A 14,354-nucleotide genomic window follows, 5' to 3' on the forward strand; every position below is an offset into this window, starting at 1 on the left:
CTCCACTTTTTTAATATGCTCATTTTCCACCTCCCCTAGATTTAAACATTTGATTCTTCCCGTTTTGGAATCCATTCAGCTGATCTACGGGTCTGGCGCTACCACTTTTAGCATAGCTTAGCACAATCCATTGAATCTGATTTGACCATTAGCATCGCGCAAAAAATAACCAAAGAGTTTCAATATTTTTCCTATTTAAAACTTGACGCTTCTGTAGTTACAACATGTACTAAGACCGACTGAAAATTAAAAGGATTTTGCTGATGTAACATGGCTGCAGCAGGCGTAGTGATATTACACACTGCCCGAAAATAGTCTCATGCCATTGAAAGTAACCAAGGGGACTGTTTTGGGGCAGTGCGTAATATCACTACGCCTGCTGCAGCCATGTTACAGCAGCAAAGTCCTTGATTATAACGCCAGAATGAGAGTATAGTTCCTAACCATATTTGCCCAGAAAATGGCAACTTTTAATTTTCTGTCGGTCTTAGTACACGATGTAACTAAAGAAGAATCAAATATCGAAACTTCGGTTATTTTTTAGCGCAATGCTAATGGTCTAATCGGATTTAATGGATTGTGCTAAGCTATGCTAAAAGTGCTAGCACCAAACCTGGAGATCAGCTGAATGGATTTCAAAACGGTAAAAATCAAATGTTTAACACTAGGGGAGCTGGAAAATGAGAATTTTTTTCAAAAAAAGTGGAGTGTCCCTTTAAGAGCCTGATTAAAAAATGCTAATTAATAAGAAATCATGTCACTAAGTGGGTTTTGCATCTGAACTCTTCATATGGTTTATTTTACTCTCTCAGTATCTTAACTCTGTTGGATGGTAAGTGGCTTTCAATCTACTGTACCTGTCTTTTTGATGACAGTGACATGTCTGTGAGGGTTCAACCCTGCGATATGTGATGAGAGGGTAGCTATTTGTAACATTAGACAGACTCAAGGTACAGCTGCCCTTGTGTCCCAGTGTGTGACTCCAATCATAGCAGATTCAGGTTCTGTCACTCAAAGAGATGTTTGTAGCTCTGGATTGGCATCACTCAGCACATGGCTTTAAACAACCTGTGGGCCAATGCGATATCCATGAAGATAAAAGTCTTTGACGTCTTTTTCATATTTAACTTGAATTTTCCTGCACACACATTTTCAAGCTCATGTTCTTTCACCTCTCAAATCCTCCTGCTGTGTATTTTACAATGATGCTGGGTGTTTTTAAGACCTGTGAAAGTTATAAATAAGTTAATTTGCAGGTGTCAACTTATTAAACGGCATTGTCGAAGGGCAAACTTTATACCTGGTCTATTTCTCAAAGTTTTTAGGCTGGCTTATTCTCATATTAAATTTGAATTTTGGCTTGGCTGCTTAGAAAAAGTAGTTTTGCCTCTATAAGTTATGTGCCTTTGAGGGGTGTACCATTTCCTAAATAAATATCGTTAAAACACATCAACATTTGACTACTGCAGCTTTCGTTAAATAATCAAATTGTAACCATTTGTATGTTAAGTTTTTTTTATAAAGTAGCAAACATGTTTATGAACAAGACCAACTAGTGAGACCACATATACTGTAGTGTTTGTTTCATAATGACTGTTAGAGATGTTGCTTTTAAGATATGACCTATTTGACTTTAACAACATATAGTCTTTTCCGGCACATACTGTACAGCTTTGTCTTAAAGTGTGAACAGACTGTGAACATTCAACAACTTCTGTGATGAAAGCATTATCATGAAAAAAGTATTTAAACCAGTTAATTGCCTCTGGGGAGGAATAAGTGCTTTTAACGCAGCATTTTCTTTACAGGTTATCTATATGAACAATGCCATCCGAGCACAATCTATGAAAATGAAAAGCTTTGCTTGAATAAGACATTCAAAGCAGCTTTCCCTTTATAGTTAAAAAAGTCAGTTATTGCCTGGAAGGTCAACTGTTTGAGTGTGGTGTTAATGGTGCACAACATTCAGCTAATCTGCTTTATTACGGTTATACTCCTGGTATACCTTTGTGCAAAGCACTTATCCTTTCTGCTCAGGGACTGCTCTGATTTTGAGCATATCTGCACTTAAGCCAGTGGTTGAAATATGCAAACATGAATAATTCCAATGTACCTGCGGAAAGTATAAACAAATAACACCTGCAATAGCTACACAGACTACAATAAAACAAAAACAAAAGAAATCCATGGGGAAGGAAATACAGCAAGTTATCTGCCAATTCACTTATTACAGTGCAAAACAATAAAATGGCCATATGTAACTTTAATTTATCAGCTCAAAGTAATCCTCAATCATAAAATCATTATAAAATCATAATTAACCGTTTTATTTACACATGTGTTTCATTAAATGCCACAAGTGGGTCCAATTAAAAGCAGTGTGATCATTTTACCACAAGTACTCGCATAACATTTTGGTGTCAGATAACCTTGATCAAGTTTGCTGGAAGCAACTGTGCCAACTATTGCCAACCCACATCCAGCATGACTCAGGTATTGTTTAGTGTAATTTGTTTTCCCTTAAGGCATGTTTTAAATGTGGCACATCCATAGCTTGGCCATGGTTCAAACTGCCCAATTTTTCACTTTCAAGGAAAACCGAAGGGTGTTCGGGTGCATTCCACACTGTTTACAGTATTTGTCTCACGTGCTGTTGCATAAATGGAATTGATTTACTTTATGTTATTGCATAATTACTTGTGTATTACAAACCACTGATACTGCAACACTAGAGGTATTTTACCTGTTTTATCTTGCATTAGTTAAATTTGCCTTGGTTTTCCTTCTTTGAACATTTACAAATAATGTCAAATCTAAGGTATTAATATTTTATAATGCATGCCATGTAATAAATAATTATGCATGTATATATTCCTATTAAATTAATCTGTGCTATGCCAAATAGGTGATATTAAAACTTTCCTTTCCCTCTTCAGACAGGACATATCATTTACAAATATTGAACATGATGACATTTAATCGTATAATTTATGCATCTGTTCCTTTCAAACGGATGCAGAGTGACATTAAAAGTTTTCCTCTTCAAAGGCATGGCACATCATGTCTTTTCTTTATCCCACCCATGCCATGTAGTCTGAAACAATGTACATTGTTTCCCAATGAGCGATGTGATGTCACATAGCGGTTACAGAGAGTTAGTCCTCCTCTGTGGCTGATGGAGTGCCGAAAGGGGAGGGTACTACTTTGTCACAGACTCCTATGTAGATTAACCTTTCAATTAGTTGTTATCAGGTTCCTTCTGCCTACGCGTGCGTTCATCTTCCGAATCAAACAGGACCCCATTGGATTAACCTACTTTACGCATATATACATCATCATCATCTCAAATAAACGTGTTTTTATCGCTTATACGAGGAGCGTGGGGAGATCGCGCGAGGAACTTAAAGGTAAACGTTCGCTTTGCCAGCGCTGTCGGGCATTTATCTCGGCGGTGTCTTGAGTGGCTTGTTATCGGTGACATGGTTTAATCGTTCAAGTTTAACTTGTCTTGAGTGATGTAACTTGACGCCAGTGGAGAAATTAATTCAGGCTATTAAGGTTATTGGGTTACGCGAACCGTGCAAGTATCGCGAGCTACTGCTTGACCCGCATAAATGGAATTTTCCAGATGCTATCTCAGTCTTTACCGTCGCGCGTTTTAGATATACGCGCATAAATAAACGGTGGTCATCCGTGCAAGCCGTTTACGGTGTTTTGCAATAACGGGTGAAATGCTTTGCCATCATCTTCTTAGTGCCGTCAGACATTCGCAGCATTTATACATTTGCCTATATGCGTGCATAGTGCCTTCCTAAGGATGCACGCGCGCTAGACACTTCTTGGTTTTGCATGTCTTTTGTAAAGTGCAAAGTAATTATTAAACGAGATTACAGTGCACACAGCAAGATGAATGCCAAGGATAACTCGAGTGCTCCGACTAATTATTTAGCATTACATTATTCTCTGAGAAGTGTGACTAGGTCGATCTGCTCACATTGCAGTGTAGCGTAATGCTCGTAAGGGGGAGCCTTCTTAAAGGTGTAGAGCGCGTTCACATATAATCTTACATTAAGGAGCCATCAAGTAGTTTTAAACTCATTAGATTACACGATGATAAACCAGTTTCAGCTATCTTTGCATGGCGTTCTTTTATTAAGGGTAGAATTGCAGGTATCACAGTTGATACGCAGCCAGGATTAAAGAGCAGTCGTTGCCTTAAGAGGCGGGCCAAGTCATTATTGACAGATTATGAAGCCAACCGGCTACTCGAGAGGCCGAACTGCTTGCTGGTGATTGACATTTTGGTTATCAAACCACGGATAAGTATTTGCCCTTTCTAACCAATATTAAAGTTTCTTGGGCGGGACCGTCTTTGTGAAGGTAAGGTTTAATGAGACTCCATTGGGTTGTAATCAGTGTCATGTCGGATTCATGTAAACTACAACATTGTAACAAAATGGCGTCTGTTTAGTAACGCGACCGGGCAAAGCGGCGAAGTCACCTGACCTCTCCACCGTATTAAAGCGTCAAGAAAACAAGGTTTGCGATTTGTTTCAGCGCGTTTGTGACCGTAGGTTAATTGACGCGTTGACTTTGTCATCGTAAATTATAGATAGTCATCTGTCGGAAGTAGTCATAAAGCATAACCTAATTTAGCCAGCCTTAGCTTAGCGTGCTAGACTTGAGCTCCGTGGCTGTTTAGGAAGCCGATGCTCTGGAGATAACAAGCCGATATGCTTCTGAGATTCGCTTTACTTAAGCTCGGTATCTCGGTTTTAACCACTGGTTTTATGATGACTCGAGCTGAAGTGCGAATGTCAGTACGTGTTTTGTGATGTGTTTTGAGGTGTTGCTTGAATGTTACTGTGAAATGTCACGGCCAAGTCTTAGTTTGTGGTCAAAGCTACAAGAGTGCAGATAAAATTTCAAGGTGGAATAAGTAATGTCAAATCTTAAAAATAACTCTGTTGTTGTATGCATCAAGTTTGTCCACACGAGTCGAACAGCCAAGAGGAGTGATTGTCAAATGATTGATAGTTTGTTAACAACACTTTGTTTTCCCCTCATTTATGCAACTTGGTGTTTATAAGATTCATTAACACTCTATTTGCTGTCATGCGTCCTCTATTAAACTCCAGTTATGTGGTGGCTTGGTCCGTTGTTCAATTATTTACTGTAGCTTTTCTTGGATCTGTTTAGGCCGGATCTTATGTCTTATTTGGGTCAAGTGTTCCTCTGTGTATGTCTGCGAGGCTTTTATGTAACCACGTATAAACAAAACATTATGAGAGATAAGTTGTGGTTGAGTTTATATGGCTGCTGCTGCTGTTGGCGAGCGGAGGAATTCTGTAGAAATTGTTCAATGCATGTCACCTGCTGGCTGCTCGCTGCACTGTCTTCCCCTGCTGCTGGGCTTTGACTTGCACAAGCCAAAAATCTTCTTTTAATTTACACACTATTGTATTTAACGTGTTAAAATGCATGCTGTGTTTTCTTACTAAATAATATATAGAGTTGTGATGCTGCTTTTAAAACATTATTGCATTGTTGTTTTTGAGTGAGTTGGGTATTCAAAACCTTGAAAGCTTGTGAGCTGTTTACCTAGATGCCATTTTTGGGCACTAGATAGACACTAGCTAGCTAGGTTCTGAGCCAAACTAGACAGACCAGTTCGACCACAAGATTAAAGAATAAACTTTAATTGACATTTTGACATTGTCATAATGTTTTAGGTACTTTGTATTTTAATTTGTATCAAAATGTGAAATGACATGTTGAGTTTTAATTTCATGGTTATACTGGTCTGTCTGGTTTGTGTCTGGTTGTTTTCTGTTTTTGGAATGCGTCCACATCACACCTGAAGTCAGATTACAAGTGACCCATTTCACAGGGCTGAAGAAATAAATACTAGCTTTGTGATATTAATCTGGTTTACATTAAAAATACATTCATACCTAAAATGTTAATTTTATAGAAAATGTACTTATGCTAATAGTAAATGTCTAACTTAAGGTTAAGAGGTTTCAAAATGACAGGCAGTACTTTAAAGACAGTTTGGTTTGTGAGAATCAATGTTTGTTTTTGTTCCTGTCTTACTCTGAACTTTGTGGTTGGCGAAGTATCACTAATGTAAATGAGCTGTGGGGTTGGTGAGTTTAAACTCCCAGATCAAGTTGCAATAAATTGCCATGCCCATGTAACTGGTTCTGGAGTGAGTATTTTGTTTCAGAGTAACATGGTTTTTCTGTTTTTCTTGTCTTCACGCCCACAGGTGTATGTAACTCGAAAGGATTTTTCAGCAAGTGTGTTCTGACTTTGGATTTACAACCGCAAGGATTTTCATTCAGACAAAGAGGAAAAGAAATGAATAGCCAGTTTGGTCTTTGAGGAGTTACATCAATACCATATCCTGTTCAGCACAATGTACTAATGGCTGGCTTCTGTTTGTGGATGCGTACGTTTCGCTCTTAGAAGAAAGGAATGTATTCATGGATCATACCTTGATGAAACAACTTATTTCACCATGGTGAAACTGGCCAATCCCCTGTACACAGAGTGGATTCTTGAGGCTATTCAGAAGATCAAAAGGCAGAAGCAGCGGCCATCAGAGGAGCGGATTTGTCATGCTGTATCAACCTCACACGGACTAGACAAGGGCGTCGTACTCCAGCAGCTGGGGCTTGCTGTGAAGGATGGATCCATCCTTAAGGTTACCAGCAAAGGGTGCGCTTCCTACAAAGACCCGGATAACCCGGGAAGGATTGCGCCTCTCAAGCTGGGAAGCAGTGCTCCCGTCTCGGTCGGATCTGTGTTACCCGCAGGAGATCTGCGTCATGTGGATTGGAATAAAGTCCTTAGGAGGGCTATCGAGGGTCTGGGGGTCCCTGCCGGCTCTTCTCTAAGGAACATCGAGAGATTTCTCCGAAGTCAGGGAGACTTGGTGAATGTTGTGGTGAACCCTAGGTTTCAGCAGAGGCTGAGGCTTGCTGCTAAACGGGCGGTTAACAACGGGCGACTGCTAAAAGATGGGCCGCTCTACAGGATAAACAGTGGTGGACTTGGAGGAAAGGCTTGTTTCAGGAGCGTGGGGGTTTTTGGTGTAGACCTCCCACCTGTAACATTACTTCCTCATGAGAGAGACCAGGTATGACAAGAGCTTTTTTATTTTTATAGCCACACAGGGCTCATGTACTACATACTTGAGTATGGTGGCCTTTTAGTTAAAGCTTGTTATCAGAAAATGTAAATATCTGTATTATGATGTTTTGGTTTCTGCCAAGCAAATGTTTGGATCCTCTTGTGAAATTGTTTTTAAAAAGTTTTTCACCCTAACAACAACTTCCCTGGGAATGTTTGGGCACTTGTTTATTCAGTTTGACTTATAGGTTAACAACAGGTTGTTGTTGTTGTTTGGAAACTTCAGCAGAGTTTTAAATGCAGGGTACAAGCCAAGAAAATTGGACATCAGAGCTTTCTTTGAAATATTCATATGTTGACGTGATCTCGATCATACCAGAGCTGTCAATGTCATTCAAAGGTTATGTCCATATAAATGCTAATATGTGTTTATAGCCCATTTGTAACAACTAGGAAGCAAGTTGTTTAGCCGTTTAAAATCAGTGTTTGTAGCTTTTCAGGGCTTAACTACACACAAGTGGGTTTGTTGCTTTAAATTGTTGAAATTTCTTGAAACCCTAACTCGGTGTTTAGATAAAGAGTTTCTTCACCATTCTTCCAAACCACTTTTTCATCCACATGAGTGAACGTGGGTTTGATTATAACATTGTGTGATTGAAATGCTCTGTGATGAATGAGTAGACCATGTTTTTGTTCCTAAATCATCTTTAAGCTTTTTTTCTTAGATACTTCTCTAAATGAGAGCTTGATACTCTACAGATGTTGGAATAGCTGTTATATAACCAAGAGCTTTTTTGCACTGACCTTATGTGGGATCTTTTGCCCTGGAGTTAGTGCTTGTAGTCCTGAAGCTTTACTATCCAGTCCTGTCTAAAATAAATTTTTTTCAGCTTGAAATTGCATATTTAAAAGCTTAGTCAATGTTAAAATACATTTGCAACACGTTTAATGTGATATTTTTACAGTGTGTAACTTGATATATAAGCGGGCCAGGTGGTTTGAGGGGGAGGACTGATAAAGTAAGGAAATAAATAAAGGGATTTGTTATGTCAGGAGTCGAGGAAAGTTGTTGCAGAGGTGGAGCAAATTTTGAGAACTTTTTATTTGTCATAACTGACACCGATATAAACCCAAAATGTGATGAATAATGTTAATAGTGTCTTTTTATCTGGTGTTGACTTTGTGAGATTAAAGGAATAGTTCACCAAAAATAAAAAAATTCTGTGATTTACTTACCCTCATGTTGTCACAAACCTATATACATTTTTTTTGTTCTGATGAACTCAAGATATTTTAAGAAATAATTGTACCCAAACCGATCATGAGCCCCATTCACTTCCATAGTATTGCTTTTTCATTAGGGATGCACCGAAATGAAAATTCTTGGCCGAAACCAAAGAAAAAAAGAGGAAACCAAGGCCGAAAAACTGAAACGCCAAAATAAATGATTATGCCAATTATTAGTACAAATGAATTTATGGCTATCACTGTGTACTAACTTTACTAGGGTTGTGTGACGGATCCCAAAACTCACGGTTCGGATCAAATTACAGTTTTTGAGGCAAAGATTGGATTATTTTCAGATCAGCAAAAAGGGGGTGTGGAAAATCTAATAACAAAGAAATTGCAAACATTTATAAAAAAAGAACAAAGTTGCACATTAATAAGGGCTAACATTAGCATTAGGTACAGAAATCGAATTAAATGAGTCATAACACTGTCTTTGTATACATTTTTAGAGCTACAGAAGTGATTTTCTCTTTGTCTTGGGTTGTTTGATTAACATTAATGACTCAGACTTAAGTAGGTTAATTGTGGTTACTGTCTCTTTAAGACCAAATAAGCAGACTGGTTTCTGACGGTAATCTATACATACACTTAAGACATAAACATGTTTTTATTATAAAAAGTATACTGTGGAGATCATTTTGTTTATATGTGTCCTGGCAATAATAAAAATATTTTATGTTCGCTTGTTTGCGTCTCACTCGTGTGCGCGTTTGCACACATACAGACTAAGGGGCGAATCCAAACAGCGCAGCATAAAAATGTTACGTTGTTTTTCAATGCTTTATTCGGCAAATGTATGTTAATGGACTACAGTATGAGACACATTTGCGCGACTCTCTTAAGTTTACACACCAAGAGTTCTGATCTTTGAAGGGCATACTGTGATGATCAGGTCTGGGCCGGACACATTCAACTGCATGTGCCTCTGTGCGTATAGACAACTGCTCACTTTAGCGCCTTTTTGCGGTTAAATACATCCACACCGCATATATGTTGCTTCAGGCAAGCACTTGCAGGTCGCGGTTTCTGTTTGCATCATCACAACATTTTGCCGTATTGTTTGGGGGATTAAAGTCTTTCGGTGGCCGAGTATTCGGTGCATCCCTATTTTTCATACTATGGAAGTCAATGGATCCTCTGATCAGTTTGGTTACAAACATTCCTCTAAATATCTTCCTTCATGTTAATCGGAACAAAGAAACTTATACAGGTTTGTAACAACACGAGGGTGAGTAAATGATGAGAGAATTTTTATTGGGTGATTTATCCCTTCATTTTTTTGTTTTTACAAAAGTTTAATGCCTGCTAGAAAATGTTCTTCTTTAAATATATAAGGTTTGCTGGAAATACTCGTCATTGGCAGGGAAGCGTTTTCTCCTAATTGACTCGTCAGTGGCGGGTTAAGTACAAGTCAAGGTTGAATTTAAACCTAATGGCATGCTCCACTGGGAATGATGGGAAACATTGCTGACGTTATATTACAAGTAAAGTTTAAGTTCACCTGTAACAGCACCCTTACATTTACCCTCATCTCTGTATGTTTACACAACCACAGTTATACTAAAAACAATTTTTTTTCCAATTTTGCACACCAAATGATCATCGTTCACTCAGATCCACAAAAACAACTAAAAACGCTGTATTATGCATGTCAGGCCAGCAGTTGGTAAAGTAACAATATGCACCTGCACACATACACATTCTTCTACAGACCATTAATACAAAAAATCATGATGACGATAGCATCAACCAGTTTTGTTTGGATGGATAAAATGACCCTGATATGTTAACTTTGTTTTGATGTTTGAACTCAAGTCACCCAGACACAGTACTGTAGGCTGCCATTGTTATTATGGTTGTCAAGTACTCTCAGAGGCCTGTAGACCAGATGTGTAATACACATGCACGTGCCATCACTGTTGGGCTATTTACACATATTAAGAGCTGTTTTGGTTGATCAGATCACAAGTGGACAACACTTAATACAGGTGTAAACGAGGTGTAAAATGTTTTAAGTACACTTTCAGCCACATTCAGAGGTAGTCAAAAACACACAAACCCATAGTGTTCAGTGCAATCTTTAGGCTATCAATGATTACACAAGCGTCTGTTTCATATTTGGTTCATTTTGCTAGCATGTGAAAGGCTTGCTTATTTCATCAATTGCAATTGCTCTGAAATATCTGAGAAAGCCTACATATACATGTACAAAACATTGTGCAGCATGTTTACTAACAGCAAAGACATAATTTTAGTGCACGTCAACTTAAACCCGTAATTTCTCCCACTCGTGTTCTAACAACTCGCCCATAGACCATTCCTTCTATAAGTAATCAGGATAGAAGTGGTTGAAAGTGGACAAAAGAGACGGATTAAAACACCAGATGTGCATGAGAAAGTGTGTCTCTCTCTCTCTCTCTCTCGTCTACTTGTGATCTGATCAACCAAAACTCTTTAATACCAGGTGTAAACAGAGCCTCTTTTTTTTTTACCGTTTCCTGTTTTGGAATTTTTTATGAAAACAATATTGGTGTCCTTTTCAAAAACGTGCACTTTAAAACCAGTTTTCAAAAGTTTGTTTTCAGGACCCCAAAATGCATGTATGTTGTCTAAACGTGCCCTGAAAGTCCAAATTCTTCATATAATATCTGCAAGTCTTATGCCATTACTTGCCGTCTTTTCCACATTTCATATTTGTGCTGGAAGGTATGGCAAGTTTTGTTAAAGTATCAGTATTTTTTCTCAGTGGGATACTGAAAGAGACAATACATCTATATCCGTATAGTCTTATATGAGCTTCCTTGCTAAAGAAACTCTGCCAGAAATGTACACCGAGGGCAAACATAAGCTTCCCATCCAGCTCACATGTTGTTCAGCTGTATATTTTTAAATCGGGAAGAAAACCCTGTCATTAAACTTCATCTGTTTTAATAGTGATGAGTAAGATGTCTCACATGAGGCTTTGACTTGCATGTAAACATTTCACATTGTAGAAAATACAGAGATATTTTTATTTTTATATCGCCATCCATCCAAAATTGCCAAGATATGAATTTAGGTCGAGATAGCCCAACTTAACTTCATATAGACACCCCAATTTTGTTATTCTTTAGGTTTGGGATACAGTGAGCAATGTTTTTATCATGTCAGGTTTGGTTAGGCAGAAAGTTTGATCATTTTAGCCTAGTCTGTTAAGAAAATGAAAACAAGTCAAGAAAGTGTTTCATTATCTGTTGCTGGTCACTTAAGTTCCATACTAGGTGGCTCTTAATGCTCTCTTTTTCTGCAGTGGTCAGCTAACAATTGGAGGCCATTTGGTAATCAAATCTTCAAGCACATTCCCTTGTCCACTCTTTATTGAGTTGCTCTTTGAAAGGAAAAGCTTTTGGTTTCCAGGCTCGGGGGGCTTGACTGTTGCTAAGCAATGTGCTTCATTGACCCTAGGACATGATAGCATGGTGCCAGTCTTTTTTTCACAATCAGAAAGACGGTCTGCCGTCTTGCAGATGGTTCAGGGGGACTGCAGTGGTGGGCCGGCTGCTGATTAGCTCAATGCGTTAAAAGGGCTCTTTTGTTGTTAATTGTGTGCTTGGGGACTGGTCAGTCTGCAGCTGCTCCAGGCCTCTTTATCATATTCTGTGAGGGGTTAAATTATGAGAAAAGAGAGGGCCAAATCTGGCTTTCTTTTGTCCCATTAGCTGGCAGGATTAGATTTTGTGTTGAAGGTGTATTAGATCTCATGGCTGTCCTCTTTATTTTTCTTTTAGACCTTCTTGAAACTCTTGCTTAGCTTAAAAGATAGTAATTCAATGAGCGTCTGTTAAAGCTTCGCTGATTACATCTGTTCTTCGGTAATGGTGTTGAAACCGTGCTAGACTGCTGTTTACCAGCTGTGCCTCATGTGATTTGCTCACTTTCTAGAAATGTCAATACAGCATTATAGTCTCCCAAAGAAATGGATAAATCTTGCCTTATGTTATTCATGCACTTTTTGTTGCAGAGTGTTTTAAGAAAATCGATCTTGTAGTACAGTTGACATCCTAGCGTGAACTTGAATGTTACAGCAGTTTAAAATAAGGATGCACTGACCTCTCATACCTGGATTTGTATTGGCACAGACCCTTTTAATTTGAAAAAGGATCACAAATGTAGAACAGATACTGTGTGGTAGTTACTGTCAAGCTCCGAAAATGAGAACTACACCATAAAAGAAGTCCATAAGACTGCATTAACACCAAAGAAGTTCACTTAAAAATTTCTCAGCTGCAGATTGCATGTCATGCTGAATTCAGCATTTTAGTACAATAAAAGATAGGCAGACTTCACATTGCATGCTGTGATGTTCTCGTTGCTATTCATAAGCTGTATAGTAAGGACTGCCTTTATACAAAATAAGTCAAGAAAAAGTATTTTTCTTGAGAATCTTACTGATTCTCTGTGTGATACTCTTTGCTTAGTGTTATAACCACTATGATGAATGCAGAACGAGCATTGCCCCATGTGTCCTAACTCCTAAGTTGGCTTTAAAGCACATCATTTTCCATCCAGGATGCGCATAAGTATTTAGTGGTGCGTTTTGTTGGAGTTTTACGTAAGATGTTTTAGATATTTTACCCATTTTATTTCAATATGAATCCACCATTATGAAAATCTGAAGTTTTATATTCAGTTTACATAATGTAATTACATGTACATACATGTAAGTTTATAAGAGTTTACTCGCCTGTGTCAAACTGATTCTGGCTGGACAGGATTTAACGCAAGTTTTCAAAATCATGGTAATCAAACACGGTTGTAATGATAATAAAATTTTAAATGATAATACTAACTGTCAGGACATTTTTTTTCGTGGTTAATCGTAAAACTGGTTATTGTCCCATACCTAATTTCAAAATTCAATCAGTTAGTGTTGTCAAAAGCACCAGGTCTTTGGTACCAAGCCGGTACAAAAAAAATATAAAAGTCTTCAATACCAGGTTATTTGGGTATAGTAATAATAGTATAGTAATACTGGTATAGTAGTAATTATGGTACCAGTGTGGCTTATGCTCATTCTGACAGGTGTTCTTATTAAAGGCGTGTTGTTATATTTGCGCTGCCTACTGCTGGTACATCATACAAATGAGAGCGTCGTTGTACATTTCCAAATATTCATTTATTTCTCAGTCCGTCACTAATTTAAAGTTGGCCACCACGAATAGATGTTTGCACATTGTGTTTATCACTACCTCTGTGTCACATGACAGTTTCTGTATAAACACCTGTGGCGTCATTGAAGTTGCATTTAAGCATATATAATGCTGACGTGCTCGTCGCTAATGTTCCGCCACAAACTGCAAGTCTGGAAAAACTGTTATGGTGTTCTTGATTCTCAACCTGTGGATGTTTTTTATCGATAAATGGGAGTTTAGGAACTTATAGCAGAGCACAGATGACAACATGTTTACTCGAGACAGCGCAAGCTAGCACTGAGGTAAAGCTAATCTTTTACATTATAGCGCTGACGCTGGTAGTGAAGATTCTCTGAGACCAATCAGTGATCAACAGTGTTTTCACGTCACGTCATCACCTCGGGTCGCTTGGAACCCCTACCAAGGTGGTACCAAACTAGGGCCCTATAATTTCCACGATCACGGAATCGCGGACGGAATTGCGGAATTGGCAAATTAACACGGAATGTAGTATTAACACGGAATTTCGCTGAATTTTACATATTTTAAATAAAATTATGTTTTTGTGTGGGAGACGAACGTATGTCTGGGGGAAATGCAGACTGGGGGAAGTAAATCTGGGCGACACACCCCCTCCCGTCGTTTTAGACCCCCTCCAAAACACTGAAACCATGGCGAAGCGGCTCTCCACGCCTCTGCTTTCGTCAGCGAAAAATTAAGAAATTTGATGCTAAGCACTTATTTCCAAGCAGTACC

At 38.5% G+C, this 14,354-nt stretch overlaps 1 protein-coding gene across 5 annotated transcripts in view; it reads left to right on the forward strand.

Annotated features, from left to right (window-relative positions):
• The first annotated feature begins 3,203 nt into the window (after window positions 1-3,203).
• Window positions 3,204-14,354, forward strand: part of kat6b (K(lysine) acetyltransferase 6B) — a 38,514-nt gene continuing 27,363 nt past the window's right edge. For 2 of the 5 annotated variants that reach the window (XM_065296745.2, XM_065296749.2), the window contains exons 1-2: window positions 3,204-3,407; window positions 6,272-7,144. In XM_065296745.2, the coding sequence (XP_065152817.1) occupies window positions 6,524-7,144 (621 nt within the window). In that variant the 5' untranslated portion in view covers window positions 3,204-3,407; window positions 6,272-6,523. The other 3 variants (XM_065296747.2, XM_065296746.2, XM_065296748.2) reach the window with 3 other exon arrangements.

The sequence above is a fragment of the Paramisgurnus dabryanus genome, chromosome 20, assembly GCF_030506205.2.
Source record: "Paramisgurnus dabryanus chromosome 20, PD_genome_1.1, whole genome shotgun sequence".
NCBI lineage: Eukaryota > Metazoa > Chordata > Actinopteri > Cypriniformes > Cobitidae > Paramisgurnus > Paramisgurnus dabryanus.